Source organism: Patella vulgata, chromosome 3 (genome assembly GCF_932274485.2).
Source record: "Patella vulgata chromosome 3, xgPatVulg1.2, whole genome shotgun sequence".
NCBI classification, from domain to species: domain Eukaryota; kingdom Metazoa; phylum Mollusca; class Gastropoda; family Patellidae; genus Patella; species Patella vulgata.
This window is the reverse complement of record NC_065881.2, coordinates 38,225,213-38,246,256: the sequence shown is the minus strand read 5'-3', so window position 1 is coordinate 38,246,256 and position 21,044 is coordinate 38,225,213. Positions and strand designations below refer to the sequence as shown.

General features: G+C 34.7%; 1 protein-coding gene across 4 annotated transcripts in view; it reads left to right on the top strand.

Annotated features, from left to right (window-relative positions):
* LOC126814455 (interleukin enhancer-binding factor 2 homolog) overlaps nt 1-21,044 on the top strand; it is a 42,766-nt gene that overhangs the window by 16,052 nt on the left and 5,670 nt on the right. For 3 of the 4 annotated variants that reach the window (XM_050539597.1, XM_050539596.1, XM_050539598.2), the window contains 5 exons: nt 2,834-2,936; nt 7,812-7,877; nt 12,265-12,381; nt 13,317-13,395; nt 16,801-16,888. In XM_050539597.1, coding sequence (XP_050395554.1) covers nt 2,834-2,936; nt 7,812-7,877; nt 12,265-12,381; nt 13,317-13,395; nt 16,801-16,888 — 453 coding nt within the window. Of the gene's footprint in view, nt 1-2,833; nt 2,937-7,811; nt 7,878-10,805; nt 10,973-12,264; nt 12,382-13,316; nt 13,396-16,800; nt 16,889-21,044 lie in introns of those variants that run through there. The other variant, XM_056099375.1, reaches the window with a different exon arrangement.

The following is a 21,044-nucleotide window of genomic DNA, read 5'->3' as shown; positions in this document are numbered from 1 at the left end:
CTCTGATATAAGACTGACTCATTTAGATCAAAAATACATTTTTGTCAAGCTATCAGGTATAACCACACAGTACCCTAGTAACTGATCTTTACTGCAGATGATTTACTAGATTATTGTTTGTTATTGTGTCTACTGTCTAGGCACTGTGAGCATGCTTAGATTTGACTTGGATTTGGTGTTTAGGTAAACAAACAACAAAAAAATCATGACAAGTGGCAATTAGTTCGTGAAATTCCACAATGTTCTGATTCGCTTGATGACTTTTGTGTTCCAAATCCTGGAAGCTTTGTTCAGTAATAACTATGGATTAAAAGGATTCATTTGAATTGGGTAGTAGATTCATGCATCAATTTGAAGGCTTGCAAAGCATATTTTCAAACATACATCTGATAACTGATTATCAATATATCAGGTTCACATTTTTACTTCGAGCTTCTACAGACTTAGTTATATTTGTTTTGCTTCTTTTCTGTTTGTTTGCATGTTTATGTAGTACTAGTAGTAGTTTATGTATAATTAAATGTAATGTTCATGGCTTGCCACAACGAAAATGTTTGGAAATTCACCATTTAGACACATTTTTCCGAGTCAGATATTTGGCTTACAAAGTAAGTCAATACATTGTCTCTGGTTTTAATGATTCTTAAGGTTTTTGACTGCATGACTGCATTATGATTGACTTGGGTTATCTATTGCGACAAATTCTGCAGAATACAATTACACTATATTCAATTAGTCTTTATATGGCTTCCATTATTTTTGGCTTTTAATTAGGGGGCGAGTGGCAAGCCCTGTAGTTGAATTTATTGTCCTCTGCCTTTCGAAGAAAGAAGGGGACTATTAAAATGGGTTTGTCTGTCTGTCCATCAAAATTTTTGGGACACAAAAACTCTCCTTTTAATTGAGCTAGAATGTTCAAACTTGGTGTAGGTTTTTATTAGGCCAATGCCTTGATGGAGTTCGAAGATGAACATTTTTGGCGTAGGGTAAGCAGAGATAAGCAAGTTGATTGGTTGATGCTTTGGGACACGATAACTTTAGTTCTAATTAAGTGAGTGATGAAACTTGGTGTATAGTTTCATTACATTAATACCTAGATTAAGTTTGATAATGAGCATTTTCGGCTAAGGGTAAGCAGAGCGATAAGCAATTTGATTGGCCGAGATTTTGGAATACCATAACTCTCCTAATTGAGCTAGAATTTTCGAACTTGGTGTAGCTGTTTATTAGGTCAATGCCTTGATGGAGTTCGAAGATGAGCATTTTCTGCTTAGGGTAAGGGGAGCTTGGATGGCTGAATGGTTAGCGTGCGTGCGACTGGCGTGGTTTCGAATCCCCGGTTGTACGTGACAAGAAGTAGGGTCGCCTGTCCAACCTCGTGGGTTTTCTCTGGGTCCTCCGGTTTCCTCCCACTGCTAAAGACCCCTATGCGCAGGCGAATTATTGAAATAAAATTAAACCATATGTTAGTCCCGAAATGACCTAGTTTGTGTCGAGTGGACACAATAAGCAATTTGATTGGTTGAGATTTGGAACACAATAACAGGGTTCCCGCGGTCCTTGAAAATCCTTGAATATCCTTAAATTTAAAATTTCATTTTCAAGATCTTGAATATCCTTGAATTTCCCGGAAATAGGAAAATATCCTTGAATTTCAGTTGAGATCCTTAATTTTGTTTCAAATGTCTTCAATTCCTTTTAAATATGAGATTATAACGATAGTTGGTAATGTTTTGGTTATTTTTAAGATGAAAAATTGTTACTTTAGGCTAAAAAAATGTCCTTGAAAATCCTTGAATTTGACGTATATTTATCCTTGAATATCCTTGAAAAAATGTTAGACGAAGCCGCGGGAACCCTGAATAACTCTCATTCTAATTGAGGTAGAATGTTAAAACTTGGTGTAGGTGCTTATTAGGACAATGCCTTGATGAAGTTTGAAAATGAGCATTTCCTGCTTAGGGTAAGCAGAGATAAGCATTTTGATTGGTTGATGCTTTGGGACACGATAACTTTAGTTCTAATTAAGTGAGAGTAATGAAATTTGGTGTATAGTTTCATTACACCAATACCTTGACTAAGTTCGATAATGACCATTTTCTGCTCAGGGTATGCAGAGCAATAAGCAATTTGATTGGTCAAGACTTTGGAACATAACAACTCTGCTTTTAATTGAGGTAGAATGTTTAAACTTGATGTAGGTGAATGTCTTGACTGAGTTCAATGATTAACATTTTGAACTAAAGCTAAGCAAAGCTAAGCAATTTCATTGGTCGATGCTTTGGGACAAGTTTAATTTGATTCTATCTGATAGAGACTGATGAAACTTAGTGTATAGTTGATAATCAGTTTGATTGCTTGATACTTTTGGAAAAAAGATAAATGTGCTATTAATTAATAAGTGTTATCTATTTATTTTGGCATTTTGGTGGGGGACATCAGCCTCACAGTTGGCTTGTTTAAAATCATATTAGACGTAGATAGTAATGTACTACTAGATAAGAAGGTAGGTAAATAATTGTTAGTTAGGCAGTGGGTATATTTTATGAATATGATAAGCTATATTACACTAAGCAAGAAAATTTGGCTCAAATGAAAGCTTTATGGTGACTTATTAATTGAAATTAAAGGGAAACAAGTCTAAATGATAAATGTGTGTGAAACCATCTTGGAAGTGGTAAATATATTAACCTTTAAAGAATTCTTTAAACAAGTCTGCTCTTGATAGTTTGGTTATATTAGAATAAGTTTATTTCTTGTTAGATCACAATAATTGCAGAGCTCGTATGAGTTTATCATGTACATATATTACTTATTTCTTGTTATTTTACAGCAAATAGAAGAAGTACGACAGGTTGGTTCCTTTAAAAAGGGCACCATGATGACCGGTTCTAATGTAGCTGATATAATTGTTATGTTAAAAACTTTACCAACAAGTAAGTTGTAGAATTTACCTCGATTGATATCGATTATTATTTTTAACCCCAAAAGACTATATTTCCAACTGCAGATTTTTAAATGAAATGAAAAATAGCTGCAATGAATTGGTTTTTAATTTTTTTCTTCGCTTCTTCTATATGGTTCAAAATCTGCTCTTAATAGATCACAGAATGGTGAAATTTCTATGATCTAAACATAAATGGAATAAAATTCCATCAACATTACTATTGACGATATGTCACACTCACTAACGTAGTGGCGTACAGTTATAAATTCTACTTTCAAAACACAGTGAGATATTGAAAGGTAGCACGACATTTTGGTCCCCCGTCATTTCGGATTAAGTTTGACGAAGGTTCAGACTTACTTGACAACTTTTTGGTCTCGGTCTGACGAAGTTTCAGATTCATTTTCGGACTGTTGAAATTTTCTGTGATAAATTAGTAACAGCTGTTTTTTTTTGTTGTTTTTTTTCATTGGTTAATCAGCTTTAATTATCCTGCTTTGATCGTTTCCATTTCTAATATTTTTCGGAAAGACTTTTCTTTTTACGCACTAATTTATCGATTGGTACTGCTATCTATGGCAAACTTGTTAAGGAACACATGTCAACGTGCAGATTACGGATTATTGTTAGAACTTTCTTAGTGCATGTCGTGTAAATATTTACTTTTGTTTTTGTATAGGTCATTTTGAAATAAATTCAACAGCATATTATTGTTTTTATACGCCCACATGGAAATGTGGACGTATATTGCCGTCGCCCCCGCCGTCCATCCATCCACAATTTAAAATTGATATATGTTGTTTACATTTGTGAGATGAAGAACCCTATTTAATTTCAATAATTTCCATTTATTACATCTAGAGTTTATGGCCCTTGATTCATTTTGTTATACGCCCACATGGAAATGTGGTCGTATATTGCCGTCGCCCCCGTCCGTCCATCCGTACATCATCCACAATTTCATGTGAACACTCTACAGACTACATTTATCGTCTGATTGTTTTGAAATTGATATATGTTGTTTGCATTAGTGAGATGAAGAAGCCTATTTAATTTCAATAATTTCCGTTAATTTCTTCTGGAGTTATGGCCCTTGTTTCACTTTGTTGCACCTTGTCAATGCTCTAACGACAAAAGTTATCAACCGATCTGTATGGAATTTATATGCATGATGTAAATTAGTAAAACAAAGAAGCCTATTGAATTTCGGCAATTTCCGTTAATTACATCTAGAGTTATCAACCGATCTATATGGAATTTATATGCATGATGTAAATTAGTAAAACAAAGAAGCCTATTGAATTTCGGCAATTTCCGTTAATTACATCTAGAGTTATGACCCTTGTTTCACTTTGTTGAATGTTGTGAATGCTCTTCATGACAATGGTTATCGTCCGATCTGTTTGAAATTAATATGCATCATTTAAATTAGTGAAACGAAGAAGCCTATTGAATTTCCGCAATTTCCGTTAATTACGCCGGGAGTTATGGCCCTTGTTTCACTTTGTTGTACCTTGTGAATGTTCTAGCGACAAAAGTTATTATCCGATCAGTATGAAATTTATATGCATCATTTAAATTAGTAAAACAAAGAATCCTATTGAATTTCAGCAATTTCCATTAATTACATCTAGAGTTATGGCCCTTGTTTAAATTAGTAAAACAAAGAAGCCTATTGAATTTTAACAATTTCCGTTTATTACATCTAGAGTTATGGCCCTTGTTTCACTTTGTTGAATGTTGTGAACGCTCTAATGACAACGGTTATCATCCGATCTGTTTGAAATAAATATGCATCATATAAATTAGTGAAACGAAGAAGCCTATTGAATTTCAGCAATTTCCGTTAATTACGCCAGGAGTTATGGCCCTTGTTTCACTTTGTTGTACCTTGTAAATGTTCTAGCGACAAAAGTTATTATCCGATCAGTATGAAATTTATATGCATCGTTTAAATTAGTAAAACAAAGAATCCTATTGAATTTCAGCAATTTCCGTTAATTACATCTAGAGTTATGGCCCTTGTTTCACTTTGTTGAATCATCCGATCTGTTTGAAATTGATATGCATCATTTAAATTGGTGCAACGAAGAAGCCTATTGAATTTCAGCAATTTCCGTTAATTATGATATGAGTTATAGCCCTTGTTTCACTTTGTTGTATCTTGTGAATGCTCTAATGAGAAAAGTTATTATCCGATCTGTATGAAGTTTATATGTATCATTTAAAGGACAATATTGGTGCCAGTCATTATGTGATAGAACTGGTTAAACACGTTCCAAATATTATTTTATCACAGAGATCATTGCTACAATTATAACGGCATCTGTATGAAATTGTCTATTAAATTCCCCTAATTACCTACAAAAGAATAAATATGTGACAAGCCTTGTCAACTGCTCGGATGATTTAGCTGCTGTGGGCGTATGTTTCATTGCCTGGCAACCTATCTTTTCTAGAGTTATAGCCCTTGTTTTACTTTGTGAACCTTGTGAACGCCCGAATGACAAAAGTTATCATCCAATGTGTATGAAATTTATATCAAATTTCAAAATTTTCTGTAAATTACCTAGAGAGTTAAGGCCCTTGTTTCAGTTTGTAGAACCTTGTGAACCCTCAACAAACGACAAAAATTATAATCTGATCTATATGAAATTGTATTGTAAATGCCCCCAATTGGTTACAAAATAATAAATATGCAACCACCCTTATCGACCGCTTTGGACGATTTAGCTGCTGTGGGCGTACCTTTTGTTGCCTGGCAACCTATCTTTTGAAAAATATATTACTTTTACGGGAAACGTTGAAACGTAAGTGCAACTAATGTTTTATTGTTTGGTGGAGCCTTTTAATAACCATGTGTTTCATGTTAATATTGTCTTTCGTGTTTTGAATTGGCCTATTTCTAATAAATTCATCAGCTACTTTTTATATACGCTCACATTTTCATGTGGACGTATATTGTCGTCGCCTCTAGACGTCTCTACAATTTGTTTGTGGACACTCTTCAGGTCATAATTTTTATCCGGTTTTGACGAAACTTGAAATATAGATCTATCTCCCAAAGATCTCGGTTCCTTTCGATATTGGCATGTTTTGGACCATAACTTCATGGATTATGACCCCTGATTGTACGAAAAATCCCTTTTTAGCTTGTGGGCACTCTAGAGGTCACAATTTTGATTCGATTTTGATGAAACTTGAAATGCATGTTTAGGCCCAAAGAGCTTGGTTCCTTTTGATATTCGCGCATATCGTAGCGTAACTTCCTGAATTATGGCCTCTGATGGTACGAAAAATCGCGTTTTTATGCGTCCACATGTATATTGGCGTTGCCCCTGTCCGTCCGTCAGGACATCTTTCCGTCCACAATTGTTTGTGGACACTCTACAGGTCACAATTTTTATCCAATTTCACCGAAACTTGAAATATAGCTTTATCTCCCTAAAATCTCTGTTCCTTTTGATATTGGCATGTATCGAACCATAACTTCATGGATTATGGCCCCTGATTGTACAAAAAATCGCGTTTTTAGCTTGTGGACCCTATAGAGGTCACAATTTTTATCCGATTTTGTTGCAACTTGAAATGTAAATTTATAACCCAAAGATCTCGGTTCTTTTCGATATTCGCATATATTGGACCGTAACTTCCTGAATTATGGCCCCTGATTGTACGAAAAATCGCGTTTTTAGCTTGTGGACCCTATAGAGGTCGTAATTTTTATCCGATTTAAAAAATCATTTTAGTATATCACCGTTACACCCTAAGGACAGCTGAGTTCGAATTTCGTAAAAATCAGACCAAAACTGACAGACAAAATAGCCGTCCCTCGTACTGTGGACCCTCTAGAGGTCACAGTTTTCTTTTGATTTTGATGAAACTTGAAATGTAAGTTTATAACCCAAAGATCTTGGTTCCTTTCGATATTCGCTCATATCCAACCGTAACTTCCTGAATTATGGCCCCTGATTGTACGAAAAATCACGTTTTTAGTTTGAGGTCCCTCTAGATGTCACAATTATTATCCGATTTAAAAAAAGTTCAAATATATCAGTGTTACACCGTAATTTTGGTTGAGTTTGAATTTCGTGAAAATCAGACCAAAACTGACAGACAAAATGGCCGCCCTCGTACACAATTAGCGTAAAAATATGGTATATCAATGTCGTGGACCCTCTAGAGGTCACAATTTTCTTCTGATTTTGATGAAACTTGAAATGTAAGTTTATAACCCAAAGATCTTTGTTCCTTTCGATATCCGCGCAGATCGGATCGATTTATGACCCCTAATTATACGAAAAATCACGTTTTTAGCTTGTCGACTCTATAGAGGTCATAATTGTACAAAAAATCCTGTTTGTTTTTAGCTTTTTCTCTATCCATCTCTTGCAAAATGTGGGCGTATCCTGCCTGGCAGCCGCTGGTTGAATTTTGGCAATTCCATCTATGGTCCTTGTGACAAAAGTTAATATCTGATATGTATGAAATTTATACGCTGCATTTAGATTAGTGAAACGAAGAAGCCTAATGAATTTCAGCAATTTCAGATAATTACATCTGGAGATACATGTGTATGGCCCTTGTTTCACTTTGTTGAACCTTGTGAACGCTCGGTCGACAAAAGTTATCATCAGAGCTGTATGAAATTTATATCGATTTTTTTAATTAGTAGAACCTTGTGAACCCTCAAACGACGAAAATTATAAACTGATCTGTATGAAATTGTCTTTTAAATGACCCCCACCCCCTTCCCATATCCCACAAAAGTATAAATATGCGACTACCCTTGTTGACTGCTCGGACGATTTAGCTGCTGTGGACATATGTTTCATTGCCTCCCAACCTATCTTACTGATTTCAGAAGAGGCAGTTGCTGCTCTAGGTAATAAAGTTTTAGAAGAGTTGAAAGTACAAGAACCACAAGAAGGTATACCATTGTGACAGTTAAATATAAATTGACTTTATATAGTAGACAATGCAGGCCAAACACAAAACAGAATGAATAGTACAAGAATTTGACACTTACAAAGACCTGTAACACAACATAAAATAAACCGAAATAACTTGAATGTTAAAATTGTTATATTTACAGTATGACACATCTTCAATAGAAGGCTTGATCTTGCTTTAACTATATACATCTTATCAAGGCCTTCACGTAATACCCTGCATATTTCAGCACTAATTTCGATTGGGTACTTAAAAAAATTTTCCACCCATCCCTGCAATAAAGGAACACATGTAATCAATTATCAATCCAATAGATTTATTTATACATAAATAAATAAGATATAACAATAAACATTCATTCATTCATCGCAAGTACACTATTTGTTTAATTTATTTACATCATCACCTGTATATACTTGTTAGACCTCTGATGGAACTGTTGTGGTATAACATCTTTAAATAGTTGATCTTCAGGGCAATTCCGCGGCAGAAAATAAAAAATGCCAAAAAAGAAAATTGATGTATATGAACCAATTTTGTTTTATTTAAGTTCAGAAATGATGCCAATCAATGAATCTGGTAGAGTTAATTACACGCAAATGCTTTGGTCAAAAAAAAATTAGGTCTAAGTCAAAACTTATTTTTCTTACTTTTTACTACAATTTTTGCAATTTAAACACTGAAGTCTGCATCAGTTTTTGTTTACATTGAAAATATTTAATATTTGGGTTTTTTTACAAAGAAGTACATCTATTTCATCATAAACATCCATTTATATCATATTCTTTAGATCAATTCTTCATACAACAGTTTAAAATATACCCCCAATTTACACTGTAATGCCGTTACCATTCCTATCTAAAAGTTTCAATCATTTCTTGATTACCAAATTTTATAAGTTAGTGTTTCCAAATTTTCTAATTACTAATTGCACAGATATAAGAAAGGTAAGGGTCAGACACCTACATGAAGTGGTTTTCTTGGAAAAGCGGTAACGGAATTACATATCTGAGCGGTAACGGAATTACAAATATTAGAATACCATCATTTCTATTGTTCTAATAACAAAATTACAAACTATTTAGAGGATAAAGTTAAAAGCAACACTTTATTCAATAATTATAAAGAATTAGACCCATTTATGCTAACTCTTTTCAGTCAAACAAACTACAAAGCATTTTTCTGAACACAAAATGCAAAAAGTGATTAACAACTGTACCAAATTTAAAGTTATCCTGGTGGTTACACATTTCTAAGCAAGGTGTGGTTTCAATGTGTATTACATTGATATATCATATAAATATCTTTATTCATATCAAGTTTGCATGTTTGCAACAGTGTTGCAACATTGCTGAGACTCAAGTTCATTCATGCTGTCAGAATCTGACAGTACTTGACCTTCTCTAATTTTTCTGGAAACACTGAAATCTTATTAAAATAATTAAATCTATTTAGTTTATTAGTTTTGAAAATTATTTTTGTTAACAATTTGATTAAACTGACACAGTAGTACCATTTTCATGCTTTAAAAACTAGTCCAAGGTAACAGAATTACATTTAAGGCTATTTAGCTATGAAAAACAGCTTAATGATTGATACTTTTTGCTTTTTTGTTGTCAAATCTGTAAAAATAGTTAAAAATCAAAAGGCAATTTTTATAAAATAAATAAACATATTGTCCACTGGCTCTAACATATGATTTTGAAGCTCTATAAGTAACCTCGTCAAGTCGGACTGTGTCACTCAAATTGTCTGATCTAAATACCGTTTTAAGAAAAAGTAAGCAATTATAAAAATGTACAATAATCAATCAACTAAATTGAATTAATTTTTTGATGTTACCAGTATGTCATAATCTTTTATTATAAACTAAACTGTTATTTGTATCAAGTTAATTATTGGATTTACAATTATGTGTATCTTACGGCCATACATTTAGATTTACTGAATTCATACCAAAATATAATTATAACCATTGTTGAAATATTCTCAAAATTGGTTAATTATATAAAATTTTCTCTTTTTGAAATATTTTATTTTGATAAACCTGTGCTATAACGCATTTATTTAGAAACGTAATTCCGTTACCATGACATGTAATTCCGTTACCACAGAAAATAATCACTTGTCACAAAGTTATCGGACAGGTTGCAAAATGGATCAGCTGAAATATTCCGCAGAGCATTACTTTATATCCTATTTTTAAGAAATGTAGATCTGTCTGTATAAATCACAGAGTTTCTTAAATAACCACAACCATCTAAATGAGGGGTTTTGACTTGTAATTCCGTTACCATGGGGTTCACCTACACAGACACTTTATACGTTCATGCAGCAAGTCAGTGGTTATTTTTTAGAGAAAATATGCCTGTTAGCTCTCACTCTAGTACAGATTTGACAACAAAGTAGCCAAGGGTAAAAATCTGTTAGTCGTTTTACAGTACCAAATAGTTCTAAATGTAATTCCGTTACCGTGGAATTGCCCTTATGTTCAAAGTGACGTTTAATGGTCACTGGAGGCAGTGTGCTCTACCAGAGCCGAATTTCTAAAATTCTGGGAACCAGTCACAAAACTGTTCAGGACCTTATGTTTCTGACAACGATGTTTTAATTAATCAGTTTGTACTGTGTACGTGACGAGTTAGACTGTTGACTATTTCTCCATACACGGGGGAAAAAGTAGTTCCGAATGATTAATGCATTTAAATAATTCAAAGTCATAAAAATGTACAACACTTAACATACTTATTAAACTTATCAATATATTAACTCTTATTAATATTTGGGGAGATCAAACAATATCATTCTAGTATTTTCACTCGATAACATGTAAAGATAATTGCACATGTATCAAAATGGCGACGAGCGTAAAAGTTGATTGTGTCGGCAAAAGTAACGTCTATCAGTTGTTACTATAAAAGAAAACAAAAGGATTAAAAACACACCTGACAATACATCTTTGTGTAGGAATATCATATCTTAACCATGGGAATGTTTGTTACGAGATTTTAAGACAGACTTTGTTTTTCGGAGCGGAACTGTCTTCCTCGTGGGCGATGTTGAAGAAGGGAGGTTGGATTCGTTGACGACAATGTTATCATCTCGCTTTCTTTTGTTATTCTGAGAGCTTTGGAATTTCAACATTATGAAATGATTTAAAGCATGCTAACATTTCTGATATATCATTCGTGTGATTAACTTTAGTTATCAAGTGAAGACATCAAAGTAAAATTTTTAATTTGTTTGATGTTTATACAGTTAATATGGCTGCACAAGCGATGAAAGTCGGCAATTATGCTGTAACAACAACTCGGTTTTAAGAATGATCACACAGTACTAGGCCTTATTATAAAACAAAACACAGCTAATTAAAGAGATTAAATGTTAAGCTTTTAATCTGTTTTGATGTTAATCCTCCATTGATTGTGATTAGAGCAATATACACAATGATAATTAATTGGCAGTGGTTTCCATCCGTGGACTACTAAACACTGTTAATATTATTATATCTGACAGTTTACATCATGATGTGATTTTATGGTTTTGCGCAAAATATGCTATTTTTCCGGAGTGCAAAATGACCTACGGGTCTGATCCAGTTTCGGTCATTTTCCAGAGCCCTTGGTCCCGACCGGCATATACAGCCAACATGGAACCCATGGTACAAGCCCAGCATGTGGGCCTATCAAATTCCTCTATCATCGCAAATACCAAATCTTGCGCTTTCAAGCTAAAATGTCTACTTGTGGTAATCGAGTTGCAAAGTTCAAGGTTCGTTCAATGTCTAGGTTTCCGTGGAGGCCGCTATGTCACAACCTCTGATTAAGCGCTACTGTTCATGTGTCTGTAGATAACGTAGCTATAAGTTTGGGAATGGTGCTTGAGGAACATGAATATGACAATACCATTGTTTTAACATTTGTAGAAATGAGAGTTTATCAGTCAATAACCCCAGTTGCTCATGGCATGTGATTAACTACAATTATGACATTAAGGAGTCTTTTTGACATTGTCTTTGTGGTTAATTCTAATACATAAATGTTGCAAGTGCTTGTACTGTAAATATAAAAATCAACATTGCATTACCTGCTTTGGGAATGGGGTGCCGAGAGGTGTGATCCAGTATTATATACTAGGAAAATTTTAAAATCTTAAATGTCTTGTGAATTATGTCAGTTCTAGAAAATTAATATTGGCCATTATTTTGTAAGATAATATATGTCAGATACCAAAAAAAAGCTCCTTGAATGTAGAATTTAAATTATTTATATTTGTGTTAAGAAATAGAAAAGGTTTTTTTTGTATTAGATATAAATATTAAATAGGAGACGATCTAGATGTGACAATTCTATGTTTGTTTTCAGTTCTAAGTATGTTAACTAATGAAACTGGGTTTGAGATAAGTTCAGCAGATGCCAGTGTAAAATGTCTCATATCAACAATTCCTCCGAATCTCAAGAAACTAGATCCAGAATTACACTGTAAGTAGAAGAGCTTTTTTTATACGCCCACATTTCCATGTGGATGTATATTGTCGTCTCTCCTGTCCGTCCGTCCACAATTGTTTGTTGACGTTCTACAGGTCACAATTTTTATCTGATTTCAACAAAACTGGAAATATAAGTTTATCTCCCAAAGACCTCGGTTCCTTTCGATATTGGCATGTATTGGGTCGTAACTTCATGGATTATGACCCCTGATTGTACGAAAAATCACGTCTTTAGCTTGTGGTCCCTATAGCGGTCACAATTTATATGCATTATTTAAATTAGTGAAACCACAAAGCCTATTGAATTTCAGCAATTTACAATTATTACTTGTAGAGTTATGGCTCTTGTTTCACTTTGTTCAACTTTGTTAATGCTCGATTGATGAAATTTATCATCCGATAAGTATGAACTTTATATGCATCATTTAAATTTGTGAAACAGAGGTTTATTGAATTTCAGCAATTTCCGTCAATAATTTCTAGAGTTCTGACGATTGTGAACGTTTGAATGACAAAAGTGATCATGTGATCTGTATGAAATTTATATGCATTATTAAAATTAGTAAAATGAAAAAGCCTGTCAAATTTCAACAATTTCTGTAGATTACTTCCAGAGTTGAGACCCTTGTTTCAGTTTGTAGAACCTTGTAAACACTCAAACGACAAAATTTATAATCTGATCTGTATGGAACTGTCTTGTAAAGGCCCCCAATTACCTACAAAGGAATAAATATGCGACAACTCTTGTCGACCGCTGCTGTGGGCGTATGTTTTGTTGCCTGGCAACCTATCTTAATTTACAATATAGCTGTTAGGTTTTTCAATAAGACAACTTTCCATACTCTATATACATTTACACTCCCTAGAACATGTATAACTTTGAATACCCTTTGTTATTAAATTCTCTATTTTGTCAATATTGTGTAGTGGATGGAAAGGTTATGCAAGGACATCTGGCTGGTATTCGTCATGCCAGGTGGTTTGAAGAAAATGCTGGACATTCAAGGTAATAAAGAGTTCTACTGTTTCTTAATTATTTTCATGTGGATGTATATTGTCGTCGCCCCTGTCTGTCCATCCGTCCACAATTTGTTTGTTGACACTCTACAGGTCACAATTTTTATACACCCACATTGAAATGTGGTCGTATATTGTTGTCGCCCCCCGTCCGTCCTTCGGTCCGGCGTCCACAATTGCTTGTGAACGCTCTAGAGGCTAAAGTTAATATCAGATTGACTTTAAATTTATACACAGTGTTTAAAGTCATGAGACAAAGAAGCCTATTTATTTTCAGCGATATATGATAATTATTGCCAGAGTTATGGCCCTTGATCACTTTGAATAATCTTGTGGACGCTATAGAGGCTAAAGTTAATATCCGATTGACTTTAAATTTATACACAGTGTTTAAGGTCATGGGACGAAGAAGTCTATTCATTTTCAGTGATTTTCAATAATTACTGCCAGAGTTGTGGCCCTTGATCAATTAAAAAAATCTTGTGAATGCTCTAGAGGCTAAAGGCTAAAGTTAATATCAGATTTGACTTTAAATTTATACAAAGTGTTTGAGGTCATGAGACGAAGAATCATAATGATTTTCAACGATTTCCGATAATTACTGCCAAAGTTATGGGCCTTGATCACTTTGAAAAGTCTTGTGACGCTCTAGAGGCTAAAGTTATCATCTGATTGACTTCAGATTGATACACAGAGCTTAAGATCTTGAGACGGACAAGTATATTGATTTTCAATGAATTTTTATGACTTGAACAGCTAAATCCATGATATTAAAAGTTTCGTATATACTAAACCTTAGCATGGGGCAGAACTTTATAAAAACCAAACAAATTCTAATAGTTTTCTGATAATTACTTCATGAGTTGTTACTCTTAATCAGATTTTAGTGTATTATAAATGTTTCATTACCGAAAAAAGTAAAAAATATTCGACAACACTTGTTGACTCCCCGGACGATCTAGCTGCAGTGGGTGTATGTTTCGTTGCCTGGCAACTTATCTTTTGAAGAGTATAGAATCTCTATTTTCATACCCCCCACAAAAAATATATGGCAAAGTATTTATATTATAGAGAATTTATTCTCTTAAGATGGGTGGGAACGAATAGTCTTTAATGCATGTGCTGTAGATAGTAAGATCTGTCATTGAGTTAAATGGTGTGGTTTCGATCTCACAAGTAGAGTCACCTGCCTAACATTGGGCTGACCTTAAAAATATCTTTGTTTCACCAAACCCGACCCACAATCGAGGAGAAGGGTCGGTAGGTCGGTTTTTTTTTCAGATTTTTTTTTAAAGTCAGAGAAATCAATACAGAAAACTTATTAGCTGTATACTACAGATTCATTAATTTTGTTTAATGAATTTGGGGTCTGACGTAAAAAGTAACGAACTGAAAGTTTTTATTAAACTTATTAAACATTCGTCTTCTTTATTGGCAAACAAATCAATGACATCGGGATTTTTCGTGATGCCCTACTCGCACACGATTTGCCACGAACTCGAAGTGTGAAACTCCTTCAACACGTTTTTAACGATAGTGCGGGTTGTGCCTTCATTTTTCTCGAAAACGGATATTGAAAATATCGTCGTCATGTTTAAAACTACGCACCACAGACATAGAGGCAGAATCATTTCGTGGGAATGGACGTGTATTCGTCTGCAACCATTTTGTTGAGAAGCGACACCTATGACGCTTTTGTCTTGATCAACCAGTTTCAATAATGAATCAAACCATAGCCATAGTAAAGGGAAATAACTCTCATGATATATTTCAGGTTGACACACAAAATAAAATAAAAAGATCGTGGAAAAGTGCAATAAAATAATTTAAGTCGGGGGTGGTTTTAGTTAGTCGGTCGCGTTAGGCGAAACAAAGATATTTTTAAGGTCAGCCTTGTGGGCTTTCTCTGGGTCTTCCACTTTCCACCCATTGCTAAAGACCCCTTATTGAAATAAAATTGTACCATATTTGTGTTGTGTGGATGTTAAACTGTATATTAGTTAGTATTATTTGGCTAGTTTAAGTAGTTAGGTATATTTTGTGCAACTGGATAAGGCCGCGGTTAATTAATTGTCTGTTTCTCATGACCCGCCCGCATGTCTGTTTTCATCCGTAATAATCACACACTTCTTTAATTATTCGGTCAAATTTAGTATTTATTAGTAAGGAGAAAATTCGTTGAAAATATTTGTGAAGTTACATTTTTTTGGCAAAGCGATGAACAATCTATCTATTTTATTCATAAATATGTAACTAAATATGAAGTATATATTATTATACTGTGCTATTATACGCGTCTACGGTGTATAATTAACTCGGCAAAAATACGAAGTCTGTCCGTAAACAGGAAGTTCTACTATGAAGCCAGCGCAATTACCCAGACACACTTTAGTCAGTGATTTTGACAAGACTGTCGTCTTGGAAGAAATTTTAATACATGGTTTTGTATATTATCTAATAAATTCCATAAACTCGGCTTGTAAACTTTTTCCATTACAGATTTATGTTAATTTCTGATTTATCACTGAGATGTATTTAGAAAGGAATGACAATAGTAATACAATGTAGATCCATAGAACTAGAATACTATGGCGTTTGATTCAGTTACAACCGTATGTGCCTCATTTGTAGAGAAATGCGAGACACTTTCACATATCGATAGTGAAAATGAAAGTAGAAACACCTTACGGTCGGCAATAAATTAGACTTATAGTACCGACTCAAGATTTGTTGGAATTTGATGAAGTTTTGGTCAGAAATGGAATCGACTGGATCGCTATTGACCAGACATCTTTTGATATAATAACTCTTAAAGTTGTTGGAAACTTTAAAATACCGTATTAATATTAATTGTGTTCAAAAATTAAAAAAATATATCAACTCAGAAATTAATATTAGGCCTAATGTGTTTGAAATAAAAATGCCAAAATTCAAAGAACTTTCTTAGGAGGAGTTGCTAAAGACTTTATCTTTAATCAAATAAATTGTTATATTTTATAAACAGATCGCATACTCCTAAGAAATTTGATGAATTATACTAGGCCCTAGCCCTGAGTCCCTAATAATAGCCAGTGTACATGTAGATGTTCTCAGACTGAGAGTTACTTTAAAAGACCTCTTCCTGTGTACTCCTCGATGAACTAAAGAGCTTCTTATTATAAACCACAGCATGCCCATAGCTATAAGAGTTTATGTTGCTTCAGTTTTTTCGACAAGTTTTGGATTGCAGCTCAATAATTAATAATTACCTCATGTAGCATGTTGTTTTCAAAAACTCAGGTCATGAGAAACATACAATTAATTAACCGCGGCCTAATCACATGATGAACAAAAACATCATTAGATTCCTTACCACAGTTCTTATTACTTTCGTATTATACACTATCTGTTTTAGTATCAAAGTCCTTATTCGTTTACTGAGAGATTTACGTAACAGATTTGAAGGTTTACAACCTTTAACCCCATGGATTATTGATCTTCTGGTAGGTAATATTTTTTATGGTTACAGTCCGAACGTTGCGAAGGTTTGACGAAGCATGATATTACTGTGTTTTTATACGCCCACATTTTCATGTGGACATATATTGTCTCCGTCCGTCCGGACGTCCACAATTTTTTGTGGACACTCTACAGGTCACAATTCTTATCCGATTTTGACGAAACTTGAAATATAGGTTTATCTCCAAAAGATCTCGGCTGCTTTCGATATTGGCATGTATCGGATCGAAACTTCATGGATTATGGCCCCTGTTTGTACGAAAAATCACGTTTTTAGCTTGTGGACCATATAGAGGTCACAATTTTTATCCGATTTTGTTGAAACTTGAAATCTAAGTTTATAACCCAAAGATCTCGGTTCCTTTCGATATACGCGCATATCGGACCGTAACTTCCTGAATTATGGCCCCTGATTGTACGAAAAATCGAGTTTTTTAGCTTGTGGACCCTATAGAGGTTATAATTTTTATCCGATTTAAAAAAACGTATCATTATATCACTGTTACACCCCAAGGACGACGGAGTTCGAATTTCGTGAAATGGCTGCCGTTTGTTCTCAAATAGCGTAAAAATATGGTATATCAAGGTTGTGAACCCTATAGGTCACAATTTTTATCCGATTTTGTTGAAACTTGAAATGTAAGTTTATAACACAAAGATGTCGGTTCCTTTCGATATTTGCTCATATCGAATTGTAATTTCCTGAATTATGGCCCTTGATTGTAGGAAAAATCACTTTCTTTTTAGCTTGTTCTCTATCCATCTCTCTAAAATGTGGGCGTATCCTGCCTGGCAGCCGCTGGTAGATAAACAAAGTGGCTATGGGCAATTTTATTCTTTGATCTTTTATACACGGGACATTTCTATTATTCAAACCAATCTGCACATGAATGAGGGCCTCCCTCATGACGAATGACGAATGACAAGGAATGTCTAAGCAATAACTGCTCCCATTAGGCCAATATAATTCAACTACAGTATTGGGTTTAATAACTATAAACTTGATTTGTATTTTTTGAGGTAATTCATATTTTATTTCAATTGGATGAAAATGATCAGGGAACAGCCATAGCCTGTATCACACTAGATAAGAAACCTCATCTCTCAACCTTCCGTCTGTATATCTCAACGTTTTTATGCGCCCACATTGACATGTGGACGTATATTGTCGTCGCCCCTGTCCGTCTGTCCACAATTGTTTGTGAACACACTACAGGTCACAATTTTTATACGATCTCAATGAAACTTGAAATATAGGTTTATCACCATAAGATCTCGGTTCCTTTCGATATTGGCATGTATTGAACTATAACTTCATGGATTATGTCCCCTGATTGTACGAAAAATCACGTTTTTAGCTTGTGAACACTGTAGAGGTCGCAATTTTTATCCGATTTCTTTTAAACTTGAAATATATGTATATAACCCACAGACCTTGGTTCCTTTCATTATTCCTGCATATCGAACCATAACTTCCTGAGTTATGGCTCCTGATTGTACGAAAAATCGCGTTTTTAACTTGTAGACCTTATAGAGGTTACAATTTTTATCTGATTAAAAAAAAGTTTGAATATATCAACCTTAAACCCTAATGATGGTTGAGTTTGATTTTTGTAAAAATCGCACCGAAACTGACAGACAAAATGGCCCCTGATTGTACGAAAAATCACATTTTTAGCTTGTGGTCCCTCTAGAGGTCACAATTATTATCCGATTTAAAAAAAAAAGTTCGAATATATCACCGTTACACCGTAATTTTGTCTGAAATTGAATTTCATGAAAATCGGACCAAAACTGACGGACAAAATGGTCTCTCCCCCCCCCCCCCCCCCCCCCCCCCCCCCCCCCCGTACACATATAGTGTAAACATCTGGTATATCAAAGTTGTGGACCCTCTAGAGGCCACAATTTTGATCTGATTTTGATGAAACTTGAAATGCAAGTTCATAACTCAAAGATCTTGGTTCCTTTCAATATTTGTGCATATCGGATCGTAACTTCCTGAATTATTGTCCCTGATTGTACGAAAAATCACATTTTTAGCTTGTGGTCCCTCAAGAGGTCACAATTATTATCAAATTTAAAAATAACGTTCAAATATATCACCGTTACACTGTAATGTCTGTTGAGTTTTCGAATTTCGTGAAAATCGGGCCAAAACTGCCGGACAAAATGGACGCCTCTCGTACGCAAATAGTGTAAACATCTGGTATATCAAGGTTGTGGACCCTCTAGAGGTCACAATTTTGATCCGATTTCGATGAAACTTGAAATACATGTTTCTAACCAAAAGATATTGATTCCTTTCGATATTCGAGCATATCGGATTGTAACTTCCTGAATTATGGCCCTTGATTGAACAAAAAATCACGTTTTTAGCTTGTGGTCTAAGTAGAGGTCGCAATTTTTATCCGATTTAAAAAAAACGTGTGAATATATCACCATTACACACTAAGATCTTGGTTCCTTTTGATAATCGCGGATACCCAAACTTAATAAACTTCCTGGATTATGGCCCCTGATTGTTCGAAAAATTGCATTTTTAGCTTGCAGATTCTCTAGAGTTCACAATTTTTTTCCGATTTTAAAAACCATATAAATATATTACCATTCCACCATAATGAAGGTTGAATTTGAATTTCTGAAAAATCGAAATGAAACTGCCCAACAAAATGGCCGCTCTTTGTACGCAAATTGTGTAGAAGTGTGTATTAATACGAAAGCTGTGGACCCTCTAGAGGTCACAATTTTTATCTGATTTGATGAAACTTAAAACATCTTTATATCCCAAAGATCTCAGTCCCTTTTGATATTTGCACATTTCAGGCCATATTTTTCTGGATTATTGCCCTTGATTGTACAAAAAATCGCATTTATTTTTAGCATGTTTTCTATCCATCTCTTGGAAAATGTAGGCGTATCCTGTCTGGCAGTCGCTGGTTACCTACGTTATCGTAGCTAGTATCAGACCTCTTCTCATACAAAGTCTTGTCAATCTGGTGACTTGTCATTCGTGCGGTGAATCCGTGTCATTCGTCTTGTGAACCTGTGTCATTCTCTAGATCTGTGTTACTCACTTTGTCATTCCTCGGGCCGGTGGATTATGTCATTTAGTTTGTCATTCGTCTGGCGAAGCTCTGTCATCCACTTTGTCAGTCGTCTGGTGAACCTCCGTATAGGTGTACGGAGGGGGGGGGGATTTCACCTGGGCAGGATGTGGCTATTTGCCCGAAAATTTTCTTTTTCTTCCGAATTTTTAGAATGAATCAATCTGAAACTAGAACGAGTTTTGCACAAAGCTCCACTTACGTATTATAGTATTTAAAAAGTAAACCACAAGCGATTTCATTTGCCAATCAATTCACTTTGTCATACTCCTGGTAAACTTTGTCATTCGTCTGCTGAATCTGACATTATCTTTGTCATTTGTGGCAGTATATCGTTTTGACATCGATTGTTTATAACAAATAAATACCGTTAATTTTGCGAGGCCTATTGTGTCACACGATAGCTACTGCTACACCAAGTTATTTATCGTGGCAATTTTCAACAAAAAACGACCCGATAATCGTGTTTCGTCAAACCTTGGCGACGTTTGTACTGTATATTATATAGTTTATAAGATTATTATATATAATAGAGGGATCACGGTGGCTAAGTGTGTAAAACGCTGGCTTGCTAACCTGGAGGTCGGGTGTTCGATCCCTTCATTGGCCGAGAAAATTCATCTTGAATTTCCGGCGTGGTTCCCCCTTGTGAGTGATGCAGGACGGAGGGCCTGACAAGGACAGCTGTCTAGTCGTTCTAATGGTATGGAAAACCAATGTCCCACGTACACATTGGCGTGCACGTAAAAGATTCCTTTACAGTTGGAATTCGATATAAGAGTAGGGCGTAGTGCCGCTGTCCGAGCAAAATTTCCCTCATAACACACTGTATGGCGTATGCCGTCTTCATTAGCCCAGTTTAGAGTAGGATGTTAAATCCCATTTCATTATATATAAAAGATATTTTTATACGCCCACATTTTCATGTTATCGTATATTGTCGTTGCCCCTGTCCGTCCGTCCACAATTGTTTGTGAACAGTCTACATGTCACAATTTTTATCCGATTTCAATGAAACTTGAAATATAGGTTT